Raw genomic sequence first — 13,693 nt, 5'->3', positions numbered from 1 at the left:
GGCTGAGGGAGCCGACGTACAGCTTCCGGGTCATGTGGCCAGCATGACTAAGCCACTTCTGGTGAACCAGAACAGTGCACGGAAACACCGTTTACCTTCCCGCCGGAGTGGTACCTATTTATCTACTTGCACTTTGACGTGCTTTCGAACTGCTAGGTTGGCAGGAGCAGGGACCGAGCAACGGGAGCTCACCCCATTGCGGGGATTCGAACCGCCGACCTTCTGATTGGCAAGTCCTAGGCTCCGTGGTTCATCCCTTCTATGAACAGAATAATGAGACATAAATTTTAAAATTATACTCGTTATCATCCTGATGCAAGCAGTTATTCCACAGCAGAGTTGTAGGTGTAGGTGTTTGCAGATTGATCAATCTGCAACAGAGTGATAAATGGCTTTGTGGGTAGAACCTGCCCTTTGCCTGAGCTGTAAGTACAGTGCACAGTCTATTTTCTTGTGGGTAGGGAGGAAGGTAGAGTGCGCTGGAGACAAATGAAATTTCTTTACTTATAAAAATACAAATCAAGATGCAGACAACCATCTTAAGAGAACAGGGGCTGGTCATTTCATCCTCAGAAGCAAAACAGCATGATTGCTTGGTTTTTCCATGCCTTGGCCCATTTGCAGAGCATGCTGGATGTGTCTTACCCACAAGCCACTCATGCTCATGGAAGATGCTCCTAACGCCACCAAGCTTGTGCTTAGGTTCTGCTTACAGGTTTTCCACTGGCATCTGGTTGGCTACTGTGAGAATAGGATGCTGAACTAGATGGGCCATTGGCCTAATCCTGCGAGCTCTTCATGCGTTCTTGCATCTTCTTCTTTTCATTTTTTAAAAAACATTTTTATTGCATTTTCAGTTTACAGAAGAAAAAAGAAGAAAAATAAATAATACTCCAACTTTCAAAATACATTTTTAAATTGTTAGCTGGACTTCCCCACACCTCCCTCACCCTGCATTCTTTACAATAAAACATATCAGCAAATTATTACCTTGTTTCGTATCTTATTTATATCTTTCAAAATATTTTACTTCTAATTTTAAGGTGCCTTCTATCTAATATTTATGCCTTAAAATAAAAAAATATAATAACCTTAAATTTCAACTTTTTCTTAAGTGTAACTTATCTTCCTATTTTCTCGATCTAGTTGCAGGAGCTAAATTCCAAACATGCAGATTCTTAACATTCATGCATCTTCTTCTTTTCAGATAGCTCCAGAAATGGGAAAGTAACTCTCATTGCATATTAGCAAATGAGAAAGTTACACACAAACTATGGGCCCTCAACAGCACGCAAAAGGATTCTGGCCATAATACATGCCAGAATAACTCATGCACAACACTATCAATCCTTTAGTTACGTAAATCCGACTAACAATAACACCTACAATGTAACTGGCTGTGTTTAACTATATGAATTTTTAATACATCCAATAAACATACCTCTTTTCACATTATCAAATTAAGGAGAAGCAATTAAAGACCAACATTTTGGACAGGAAATACAAATAGATCAGTTCTTATATACGTAATGTCCAAATGGAAGCTTTTTTGTGTTCCACGTATGTCTTTATGAATACAAGTGACAGACGCGACAACCTTAAGAAGCAGTACTTGCAGAAAATGAACTTTTTTGTTTGTAATGTTCCACATTACAATGTTGTGTGCAGTTGCTGTTTGCAGGTATCAGACGAAAGAACTTAAGACAAGGATTCCTGGAATAATACCTTATATCTTGAAAGGTGGTCTGGTGTTGCTGTGCTTTTTCTTCCTTTCAAAATCCTGAAATGTGTTATTATCTAAAGCAAATAAGAACAAAATATGTACAGCTTTGATGTAAGTAATATTTGAAATATGCTTGTTTGCACAGTACTTCAAGTACTACAAAAATGTGTGTTCGTGCTAGGATTCTGCGGATAAAGTCATAAGACTTGGCTCAATATTTAAACAAAAATTAGCACAGACACTCTAAGAATATAAGAAAAGTTTCTTAGAACAGGCCAGTAGCCCATCAAGTCCAGCATCTTTCTCAACAGCAACAGCACTCTTCCTTCCAGGGTTTCCAGCACTGCCTCTGACAGAAATGTTTAGTAGCTAGAGATAGTCTTATCCTTCATGAATTTGCAACTTTAAAAACCTCATTTTGTGGGGATGATTAGGGAGGCAGGAGAGGATATATTATTTAATGATATCCTTCCTAACTTGTGCTAGCAAGTTCCATATTCTAGCAGAGTTCCAAACATCCCCCCCTTTTAAATTACGCAGCGAGCAGCTTGTTGCTGACTCATCTGAGTCTTACTATTAAAGATTCCTTCCTGATAAAATCCCTTCTAATCCCTCTTAAAAACACAAGAATCTTATTAGCGTTAATATAAAAGTAGTTTACTGACAGATGCATTCAGGTTCACAGACATACACTATACCTGAAGGCAGGCTTAGGTTACATAACAACTAGTAAAGGTAAAGGGACCCCTGACCATTAGGTCCAGTCGTGGACGACTCTAGGGTTGCTGTGCTCATCTCGCTTTATTGGCCGAGAGAGCCGGCGTACAGCTTCCGGGTCATGTGGCCAGCATGAGTAAGCCGCTTCTGGCGAACCAGAGCAGCACACAGAAATGCCGTTTTACCTTCCCGCCGGAGCAGTACCTATTTATCTACTTGCACTTCAACGTGCTTTCAAACTGCTAGGTTGGCAGGAGCAGGGACCGAGCAACAGGAGCTCACTCCGTTGCGGGGATTCGAACTGCCGACCTTCTGATCGGCAAGTCCTAGGCTCTGTGGTTTAACCCACAGTGCCACCCGCGTCCCCAACTAGTACTATTCCACAACAGCTAGTACTATTCCATAAAGAAATTAGGCCCAAGTGATTGCGACTAAGCAGTCACTTCTTCAAACACACAGCAACATACAAAATGGAGAACACACACTGATCAGACCATGGAGGCCATGTGTTCCTCCATGCTAGTACAACAGACCACCTCCTCTTCAAGTCACATGTAGTGGAAGTCTGTCCCAGCTTAGGAGGAAACAGGAGGTCTTCTTCTGAGTGGTACAAAACATCCCCTAACATGTCCACTGTAGGAATGTTGTTCTTGACTGCAGTTTTACATCCCACACTTTTAACTACAGCAACATGGGTTTAAGGGGCTACATGGACAAAGAAAATAATAATAATAATAATAATCTGTTTTAAAGAAGTTCAGGAAGTTCTATTCCTGTGTCATTTATTAGTCTTGTTTTTCATGTACTTTGCCATGGAAAGCAACAAACCTTTCAGCGGATGTAATGCTTTGCCCATAACTCTTTGCTATGAAATTGTGTTAAGAGCTAGAGGGGAAAAGATGTTTCCTCTTGTTTCTGGACCAGCCACATGATGTCATCCTGGACAATTCTCTTTTCAAATACAGGCTCCTTTTTGATAGGCTGAGAACAACCTGAGCTCAGTGCTTCTACCAAAGTTGAGTAATGGAGTGTGTTCAGCTATAGTGCTTTGTCTTGCACTTTCCCCCCTCTTAATTTATAGATCTAGTTACTGCAAAGTGCAAGAAATGTTAAATCCATATTGGATCTACCTATTTTCAGTCCTCTTGGGCTGTACAATAAAACATCCGCTGCCAGCTGACGTATGAATAGGTCTGTGCCTTTGATTTATGCCTCCCCAAATGGCGAAAGTGTCCAGGAATTTTGTTGTTGTTATAGGATACAACTCCCAAGAGATGCTTTAGAGGAACACAGAGAAGTATTTAGGGGACAGGAAGTTTAATTTGTCTTTCCTATTATTGTTTATGAATGATGAAATTCATAAACAATAAAGAATGTTGTTGCACTTTAACCTCCATTCAGTCTTAACCAAAAAAATTACACTAACAGGTTTTTGTGTGTATTTTTACTACTCCAGTGAGATTTCTAATGTCTATTTGGGGAGATTTCAGGCCCTAGGAATGTTTTTGTGTCTGTAGTGACAGATGAAGTGTGCTTGACAAAACCAGAACATACAGAGCCAGAAAACGTTTATTTGGAGGTGGTAGAATCATTCTGTGCAGTAAATACTCCTGGATCTTGAATAAATAATAGAATCGTAGAATCTGTCAGCATCGCCCTTGAGCCAGTGTCACCAACTGGACTCATGCACTTCAAACCCGACTGGGCTAGGCAAGCTGGGTAGCACTTCCAGAGACCACCTTCTACACAGGAACAGGTCAAAGTGCTGTGGACTCACAGCTTTGAGTTGTGAGCACCGGATTCACTTCCACAATACAGTCGTCGCACAGCAGAGTATAGCAGAGTCTAGCAGTGTATAAACGACTCGGAGAGCAGCTCTGTAGAATATCTTCTTTTATTCTATAACTACAACTATAATACAAAACTATATACAGAGCTAAATAGGTCTAAGCATAAATGAATGCTGCAGTGAGTGTCTGCAGCTGCTCTTAGCAGCAACGTTATCTCTACACACGATCTCTAACACTCAGTTTCTCTCTCTCCAACACACTGACTGACTGACTGACTGACTTGGTGCTGGAGCTGAATAAGTAGAAAGCAGAACACTGCTCCTCCTCTCTGGAGAATCAGCAGACTTGTCAGGAGATTCTTGGATATGGGAGGGGTGAAATCTCCTCAGAATCGTACAATTGGAAGGGATCCTGAGGGTAATCTAGTCCAATCCCCTAGATTGCAGGAATCTCAGCTAAAGCATCCCTGAGAGATGGCCATCCAACCTCTGCTTAAAAATCTCCAAGGAAGGGGAGACCACCACCTCCCAAGGGAGTCCCTTTCACTGTCTTGATGAAGAGCTACCCAACATTGCTGATAACAGAAGGTCCAATGGTGAAATGCGCCACTAATACAATTCTATAATGAGAGCCCTGTAATGTAATGAACAAACTCTGAAGGATGGGATCTTGTCCCTTTTCAAAATTATTATTATAAACCCTATGGATTATTTTTCTCCCCTGCTGCAGGCGCCGTGGAGAGGAAAGAGAACTTTAAGGATTCCTCATTTATCTTGTTTTTCTGTTTAAGTTTCGAGTTCTTGCAGAGTTCAGGTGTAATCACAGCCTTCTGTTGCAACAGGAACCACCATCTGCTGAGGCATTCTGTAAGCAATCTAACATCTCCCTAGAGATAGTTTAGCATTCAATTCACAAAGAAGGATGGCAGGGACATGTAAACAAAAGGAGACAACTGAAACAGTGAAGAATGGGCTGTGCTCTAAAGATTCAATATGTTCCTTTATAGCGGAAAAAGCCTGTAATGCCATAAAAGCCTGGCAGAGAGTTCTGATGTATTAATTGTTTCCCCCCCTGCCTCCTCCCTTCTGTGGCTCCATTAGAGAGTTGAAAGCAACAACCTGGGTTCTCCCCAGCACTCCAATGCTGGAGTTGATAGAAATCCGGGGCATGTCCCTGCTTCTTGCCCGTGTGTGACCTTCTGAGGTATGGTAAGGAAAACAATTAAGGTTTTTCATCACAAGTGTTTCCAGAAAGAAACTAGTTGAGGAAGTCTGAGGAAACTCAACCACAAAGCCTTTTTTAAAACAAAGGTTAGCACGTGGCCTGTGCTTTTGGTTTTGTTTTAACTAGGCTATCTATTAACCTTCTGGTTAATAGATAGCCTAGTTAAACCATCAAGTAGAATGATGAAAAGTGTGGATTTAAAAACCACATGCGTTCAAATGGGTGAGTTGGAGATTTATTTATTTATAAAATATTTTTATTAGCAGTTTCAACATAACAAATTATCAAACCATATAATCGCTTACATTAATTTCCCCCCTCCCTTCCATCCTCCCCCCCCAAGGACTTCCCTCATCTCCTCTCTCTGATTTCTCAGCACATATTATTCTCTGCATGTTATAAAATTGTACATATCCTTACATTATCTATCTAACATGTTACCAACCAATAAATTTGTGTATGTTTATTCAAAACCTGCCAAGGAGTCCGGTTCATTTTGTTGTCTTTTTAGATAATTTGTAAAAAGCTCCCATTCTTCCTTAAAGTCACACTTGTCCATGTCTCACAATTTATATGAAAATTTAGCCAACTCTGCATAACTCATCAGTTTTTCTTGCCACTGTTCTTTCGTTGGGATTTCCTCATTCTTCCATCCTTGTGCTATCAAGACTCTTGCCGCTGTTTTGTGAATTGGAGATTCCAATATCTATTCATAATTTTGTATATGAACTGTTCTGGTAGGATCAGTCCTTCCAGTAGGCAGTGTGAGTTGCACACCTCAGGCAGCTGACTTTGTGTGTCAGGAAAGTGCAGTTATTTATTTATTTATTTATTTATTTATTTATTTATTTATTTATTTATTTATATTAATAATAGTTGTACTTCTTTTGCGTCTGGGAAGTGGGTGGGTGCTTGCTGGATTTTGTGCCCCAGGTACCAAAATAACTTTGCATTCCTTGCCCGAGTGGGGTGTGGTGACCATTTGCTTTTCCATCCTAGGAAGGAAAAAAAATAATCATTGAATGGTCCCAGAAATGATCGTATTATTCTGGTTTAATGCAGAATGTAAAGATGTGATGTAGCATATGTAGCCCAAAAAAACTGGTGATTGGGTGATAGTACACTGTTTCTGAGCATCAGTATTATAAAGAAGGGTGATACTGTGCTTTAGTTATATTATAGACAGTTGGAAATAACTTGGCATGTGGCTTGGCTTACTTACATTGGCCATTTTGGCAGGTGCTACAGGTATATTCTGCTGCATTTCTTCACACTCATCTGCCTCCTGATTGTCTAAGGTTAAATGACCCCAAATCCTGTGTGGAAGCTGCCCCTGCCCCAAATCCATAAACTAATGCCTTTCATGGGCTTGGATCTAGAGTTCCCATGAGTGGAGTTAGCTCATAAGACAGGCATAGGCAAACTTGGCCCGCCAGATGTTTTGGGACTACAATTCCCATCATCCCTAGCTAAGAAGACCAGTGTCCAGGGATGATGGGAATTGTAGTCTCAAACCTTCTGGAGGGCCGAGTTTGCCTATGCCTGTCATAGGACATCCCAACTGGAGGAAATGGGAGGAAATGGCTCTTGCTGATTTTACTTTCCGTTGCAGCTCCTGTGTTGGTAAACCACCTAGAAGAGTGCAGGACGTGGGGTTGAAAGCTGCAGGAAGATGGTGGGAAAGTTGGCTCTACTCTTTTCCTCCAACAGGAGCCTCTACTGGACTGCAGTCCCATCATCAAAGAGCATCTTGGGATCCAGCCCATAGTGTTTGTGCTTGATGTTTGTGCTGGCTGATCATCATGTCTTTGCAGTAAGATTTGTTTTGCAAGTCACTTTGAGGTTTTTTAAACAGCATAAATATACAGTGTTGCCCGCAAGACGAATGCCTCGCAAGACGAAAAACCCGCTAGACGAAAGGGTTTTCTGTTTTTCGAGGTGCTTCGCAAGACGAATTTCCCTATGGGCTTGCTTCACAAGACGAAAACGTCTTGCAAGTCTTGCGAGTTCCCCCCCTTTTTCTAAGCCGCTAAGCCGCTAATAGCCGCTAAGCCGCTAATAGCGCTAATCTGCTAAGCTGCTAATAGGGATGCTTCGCAAGATGAAAAAACCGCTAGACGAAGAGACTTGCGGAATGGGTTATTTTCATCTTGCGAGGCACCACTGTAAACAGTAATAAGTATTAACAATTGTAATTTGGAGTATGCAAGCAGGAATGCACAAAGGTTTTCGGGTACAATAAACCTACTGGTTTCATCTACTCATAATATGTAGTACCGGTGCAGAGTTGGGATGAGTAAGTCGTTGCAAGGGTTAGGGTTCAGATCTATTTGCCTAAAGCATGGGTAGGCAACCTAAGGCCCAGGGGCTGGATTCGGCCCACGGACGGGCCAGGAATCAGCATGTTTTTACATGAGTAGAATGTGTGCTTTTATTTAAAATGCCTCTCTGGATTATTTGTGGGGCATAGGAATTCATTGATTTCCCCCCTTCAAAATATAGTCCGCCCCCCCAACAAGGTTTGAGGGACAGTGCTGCTGCCCCCTGCTGAAAAAGTTTGCTGATCCCAGGCCTAGAGACTGTGCTGATGCTGTGAGAAATGGGATTGTCAGGGAACTCAGCAACGTTTTGTTCCGGAGAAAGCAAGTTTTTACTCCTGCACCTGTTGTGATCTGGAATGTGATGCTATGTTGATGCTCTGGGAGACGTATCCCAGAATGCTCTCCTGCTAACCCCACTCAAGGGGAAAGGGGGAGAAAAGGGAACACTTGTATCACTCCCTGAAAACACTACACAATGGTACCTCTGGTTATGAACACTTCTGGTTACGAATGCTTCAGGTTACGAGCTCCGCTAACCCGGAAGTAGCTGCTCCTGGTTGTGAACTTTGCCCCAGGATGTGAATGGAAATCGTGTGCCAGAGGTGCGCGTACAGTGGGAGGCCCCATTAGCGAAAGTGCGCCTTAGGATAAGGATGGTTTTAGCTTAAGAACGGACCTCCGGAATGAATTAAGTTCGTAACCAGAGGTACCACTGTAAAGGGGTAGCCATTGCCAAGGCTCTGCCTTCCCAGCAGGAATGCCCAACCATTTTGTGAAATTCTCTCTCGTATCCACCCACTCTTACAGTCATCTTTCCTCCATTTTTAATAAAACAATAAACAGGATAGGACATTTATTGAGGACAGTTTTCTACCTGCGTAAAGACTTTAAATTGAGTAATTTTGGACACTTATCTTTTTTATGCATTGGGAAAGTAGTTGTGAAAAATGCATAAAGAAAATGTTACTGTGGAGAATTGGAAATTGCACAATATTTCCTCAGTGAATTTTAAGATGACACTTAACAGAGCATTGTCAAACCCTTTGGGAAAATTCCTGGCACTATCTTGTCAGCCCGAAACATTAAGTGGTCCTCATTTCTTCTTCTAATGACAGAAAAATGTTTTGTGTAGATTTATTGGAGAAGAGGCAGACTGATACCTTGTATAACTGGTTGATGCTGAAATATAGCTTTAACAGTGTGCTATGACTGAAAGCAAATGGCAGAAATTTCTCTTAGAGGTGAACTCAAAAGCACAGTTTTCTTTGGTCACGAGAGGCCATAAGTCACAGAATGCAGAAGGGCTTGCTTCAAAATAAAGGCCCCACAGTTTTAATTCTGCTGTGCTGTGTGAAAACCAGATGACCAGGGAAGATTCAGACATCACAGAAGGTCACCATAGCTTCTTTCAATCTCATAGTGTGGCAGCAACATCTCTACCCCCCCTTTCCCCCCCCAGATATCACCGTACTCTGAGATGACCATTTATCTCAGCACACAGCAGCCATATTTGCATGTGAACTGGTTGCATATAGCAATCACCGGTGGCAGCACTGACACTTGGACAGAGTGAGGCAGCCACATCAGACAGTAGATGCTGGTCTGTTTGGTGGGGGGGGATGATGACATTGCCCCGCCATTTATCTGGAACCCCTTAGCTGTTCCCCTCTGTTGGAGGGTCGAGCTCTGTGTGCCACACAGCCGTCTCTACCCACTAGACTAGCCTGCTGACCCCTAGTGCTGTTGGGGAAGCCCATTGCCACTATTGAAATAAACCTTAACTTCTAGTCCAGCTGGCTTCTGGGGGACACACAAGGGGTTCTGTATATCGGTTAGCAAAATGTTTTCGGACAGCCCTCATCATGACCACCATGCGGTGAAGAAACTGAAAATACAGGGGCTCCTCTCTCAGTTCCTTAGTAAGAATCTCATTTCACATCCCATTTGGTTTTACCTGGATGAAGTCAACAGGAGTTGACACTTCGCATGGATATGCATGTACTTTGACTGACCATGGTACAGCACAGCCTGGCTCAACCCATATTTTTGGTCTCATTGTGTCACAGTCTGGGCACACGTTGAACCACCACAGTGCTTGCTAACATGCACAAAACTGCCAGAAAAGGGTCAAGCTAGATGTGATGTTATTCCAGCGACTGGCCCTAGCATGCTTGTCCTTTCTATACTAAAGCACAGCCTTTCCCAGCTGCCACCACCTCAACCTGGACCAAGACTAGGGCATGGAGGAAAGGGTGTCTTTACCCTTAACCCCTGCCATGGTCCCAGTGTGCCTCAGGGCCTCTGTGGCTGGATTTGCCCTGGGAGAGAAGCTGCCATTGGCTGCTATTTAATCAAGAAAAAGCATGCATGCATGAATCAGTCATGCACTTAATGTCACCTATAGTTTGCTATAAGTTAACAATGTTAATTGGGCCAATTTCAGACTGAACCTTAAATTTCTAAATCTTCCCATTCGGGCAATCGCCAGAAAATTGGGGAATGGCAAACAATATATTATTAGTGGACTAGTAGTGGTAATATTTTGTTGCTCTTTTGTCTAACAGGGAAAGGAATTTGATTCTGCTTCTATTGTTCCTCCCGCAAGCAATGGGGGGGAAAGGGTCTGCTGCCAACGCAATTGGGGACATGCCTGCGGGAAAGGCTTTCCGTCGGAGGAAGGTGGACCCTGAGGATGATGATGAAGATGCACAGGTCACCGAGGAGGTCTGGCTAAAACTAGAGGAAGCAAAAGAAGTGCAGTGTCTAAGGGGGAGGCCAAATGGAGTGAGTGCTGCTGCTGTACTCATGGGGGAGAAACTACAAGAAGAAACGACTCTGGTGGATGATCCCTTTAAAATAAAGACCGGTGGAAAGGTGGACATGAAGAAACTGAAAGAACGGGGCAGGGCCAGGATCAGCAAAGAAGAGGACCTCAACCTTGGGACTTCTTTTGCTGCAGAGACCAACAGGAGGGATGAAGATGCGGATATGATGAAGTACATTGAAACCGAGCTGAAGAGAAGGAAGGGAATTGTGGAAAATGAGGAACAGAAAGTGAAGCAGAAGAACCCAGAGGACTGTCTGTATGAGCTGCCTGAGAACATTCAGGTCTCTTCAGCTAAGAAGACTGAGGAGATGTTGTCCAGTCAGATGCTGAGTGGTATTCCAGAGGTGGACCTCGGAATTGAAGCTAAGATAAAAAACATCATTTCTACCGAGGAGGCCAACGCGCGATTGCTGGCTGAGCAGCAGAACAAAAAGAAAGACAGCAGAACCTCCTTTGTCCCAATGAACCTGGCCGTCAACTACGTCCAGCACAACAGAGTTTATCACGAAGAGCTGAATGCACCAGTATGGAGAAACAAAGAAGAGCCCAAAGCCCATCCCCTCAGGGTGGGAGACACTGAGAAACCAGAACCTGAGAGGTTCCCAGATGAGAAGGCAACTGACGACTATCACTATGAGAAGTTCAAGAAGATGAACCGGCGGTACTGAGGCTGACTTTTCCGGAAGGCAAAAATTCCTCTTCAGACATTAACGGCAAATGCACAGGGGACTTTGAGAATGTGGTGGTTCACTTAGAATCATCCCTGCAACGGGGAACTTTTTTTGTAAACAGCTTTGATGTCTTTGCACTCAAGCAGTGTGTAAGTTTTAAGAAATTAAACCAACTCTTATAAAAGGTAGGCTTTATAGATAATCTAATTCAAGAAGATTGAGGTTGTAGCCCCACATTGTGGCTGTAGTGGGTAAGGGTATTGTACTACAGGGCTGTGTAAATTGTGGCCCTCCAACTTCCATCATTCCCAGCCAGCATGGCCAGTGCTTGAGGAGGATATGATTTGTCGTCCAGCAGCCTCTGGAGTGCCACAGTTTCCTCGCCCTGGTCTTGCCAATTTGCCAATGTTCCACCTAGTGTAATGCCTAATTGAATAATCCTCTCCAGTTGTTCTGTCTCCACAGCTGGAGGCAGTACCTTCTCTGAGTACCAGTTGCTGGCAACCACAAGAAGTGAGAGGGCTCTAGTCAGCTTGTGGGTTTCCCAAAGGCATCTGGGTGGCCCCTGAGAAAAGGATGCTGGACTAGATGGGCCATTGGCCCAATCCACCAGGCATTTCTTATGTGCGTAGTTAAATCCTAGTGAATATTCATAGACTACTATGATGGAGCAAGCAACAACTTGGGCTTTCTTGAGTTCAGCTAACAAAGTTTTAAATTGCATTAATGAAAATGCCCAGCGATTCTGTATGATTCACAAGATAAAAATAGCATCTACCAGGAAGGGTTTGCATCACTTTCTTCATTCGTCCTTGGAGATTTCTTTGGTCTGATGCATAACTTCCAACATAGCTTAAAATGGAGCGATATTTCCATTGGCTATGACGTTGGAAAATTGAATTGTGCTGTTGTTGCCTTTAACATCTTAACTGTGAGTCCACTAGGAAGCCAACAAGCTCACATAGCTGATTGTGACCCAATCTCTGAAATATCAAAGTGGGAGGTGCAGTTCAGATTCTTCATCCCTTGATCACTGCTGTCAAATGGTGCAGATCTATTCCCACAATGCATGGGGGTGACATTAATTTTATGATGTTTATGTACTCTCGCCATAAGGTTAAAGCAGTTCCTACTATTAAGCTAGATGAAATTGCATTACCGTAATGAAATGCACTTTACTGATAAAGAAGAATGTCACTTTCACAAGTGGAAGCTCTGTTAGCAAATTTTTACGAGAGAATTCCCAAAATCATATCTTAATTGCTTGGACAGCTGTGTAGTTTACATAACGAGCAAACAATGCCAAGGTTTTTTATTTCCTTTGTCAGCTGTACTGGATGTTAGTATGCATGGTGGACCTTTTTTAGGCCTTTTATTACTTGATTGCAAATCATTCTTCATTGCTGCCCAAATTTATAGAAGGACATTGCTCCCTGAGGTGCTGTATCCTTTCAGGTCTGTAACTGAACGTGACTGATGGCTCTAGTGTAACAGTTGCTTATTACGACGCTCACTGAGCTATGATTGCTCCAATACTTTATGTTGGCAGATGTGTTTCCCTTGGAACAGCATCTCTGAGACAGAGGTCATTGATCAAACCCCCCTCTGGCTGTTCCATTATGTGCAAATTATTGCTAAAAGCAGAGAGACCAAGTCTGTGTGTGTGTGTGTGTGTGCCTGGGCGCATGCGGTGCAGTCATTGCAGAGCAGAAGGAGGGGGAAACCTAGGATAATGAAGCAAAAGAAGAGAGAGAGAAAGAGCAGGAGAGAGTGAGAGAAGAAAAAGATTCCAAGTCTGCAATTTACAGTCAATTCATGCAGCGGGAGCAATTTTACTTCCATCGCTTAGAAGGAATGGCGTATGAGAAAGAGGCTAGACTGTTTCAGCAGCCTGACCAATTAGGGGAGGGATGGCTGTACCGCCTTCCAACTGTTGTTTCCATCTCTGCAGAGGTGGGATTAGCCAGACAGGGCCAAGCAGGAATGATTGGCTCACACCCTAAATTAGTCACAATAAGAGATTGTTTCGTTTTTTATTCTTCCACACTAGCACATTGGCTGGGCTCAAGAATTGGCTTCATTCACCTTAGGCTGAATTATAACTGGCAGGTTCAATATGGGTTGGAGACACATTAGGGACATTGGGGGCTGCACCCTGAGGCATCAGAATGATGCAAAAAGTATGACCCAAAACAACTTTTCATGGCTTACCCTGCCAACTGGCCTGCTTCAGGTTCTGATGGCAACGTCAAGGCCTCCTGTCTGCACCTTTCAGATGTGGAGCCAGGGAAGAGCAAATGCCAGTTCATCTCTGATCGGATGCTGGGTGGGATCTTTTGCACAAGGCAAGAAGCACGATGCACAATCCGTCATCTTGGTAGCAAGCATGCTAGCACCGAGTTCAGGGAGGAGGATGGCCT

The 13,693-nt window shown here is 43.2% G+C and overlaps 1 protein-coding gene across 8 annotated transcripts in view; it reads left to right on the top strand.

Annotated features, from left to right (window-relative positions):
* Window positions 1-11,941, top strand: part of LOC309352519 (splicing factor C9orf78-like) — a 37,878-nt gene extending 25,937 nt beyond the window's left edge. For 2 of the 8 annotated variants that reach the window (XM_081881081.1, XM_081881082.1), the window contains one exon: window positions 10,340-11,940. In XM_081881081.1, coding sequence (XP_081737207.1) covers window positions 10,383-11,270 — 888 coding nt within the window. In that variant the 5' untranslated portion in view covers window positions 10,340-10,382 and the 3' untranslated portion in view covers window positions 11,271-11,940. Of the gene's footprint in view, window positions 1-2,002; window positions 2,084-4,731; window positions 5,587-6,420; window positions 7,268-10,339 lie in introns of those variants that run through there. The other 6 variants (XM_081881076.1, XM_081881079.1, XR_014161354.1 and 3 more) reach the window with 6 other exon arrangements.
* The last annotated feature ends 1,752 nt before the right edge of the window (window positions 11,942-13,693 follow it).

This window comes from Podarcis erhardii (genome assembly GCF_964252035.2).
Source record: "Podarcis erhardii genome assembly, chromosome: 11".
Taxonomy (NCBI): domain Eukaryota; kingdom Metazoa; phylum Chordata; class Lepidosauria; order Squamata; family Lacertidae; genus Podarcis; species Podarcis erhardii.
Note: the sequence above shows the minus strand (reverse complement) of the source record. Positions and strands in the feature narration are given on the sequence as shown.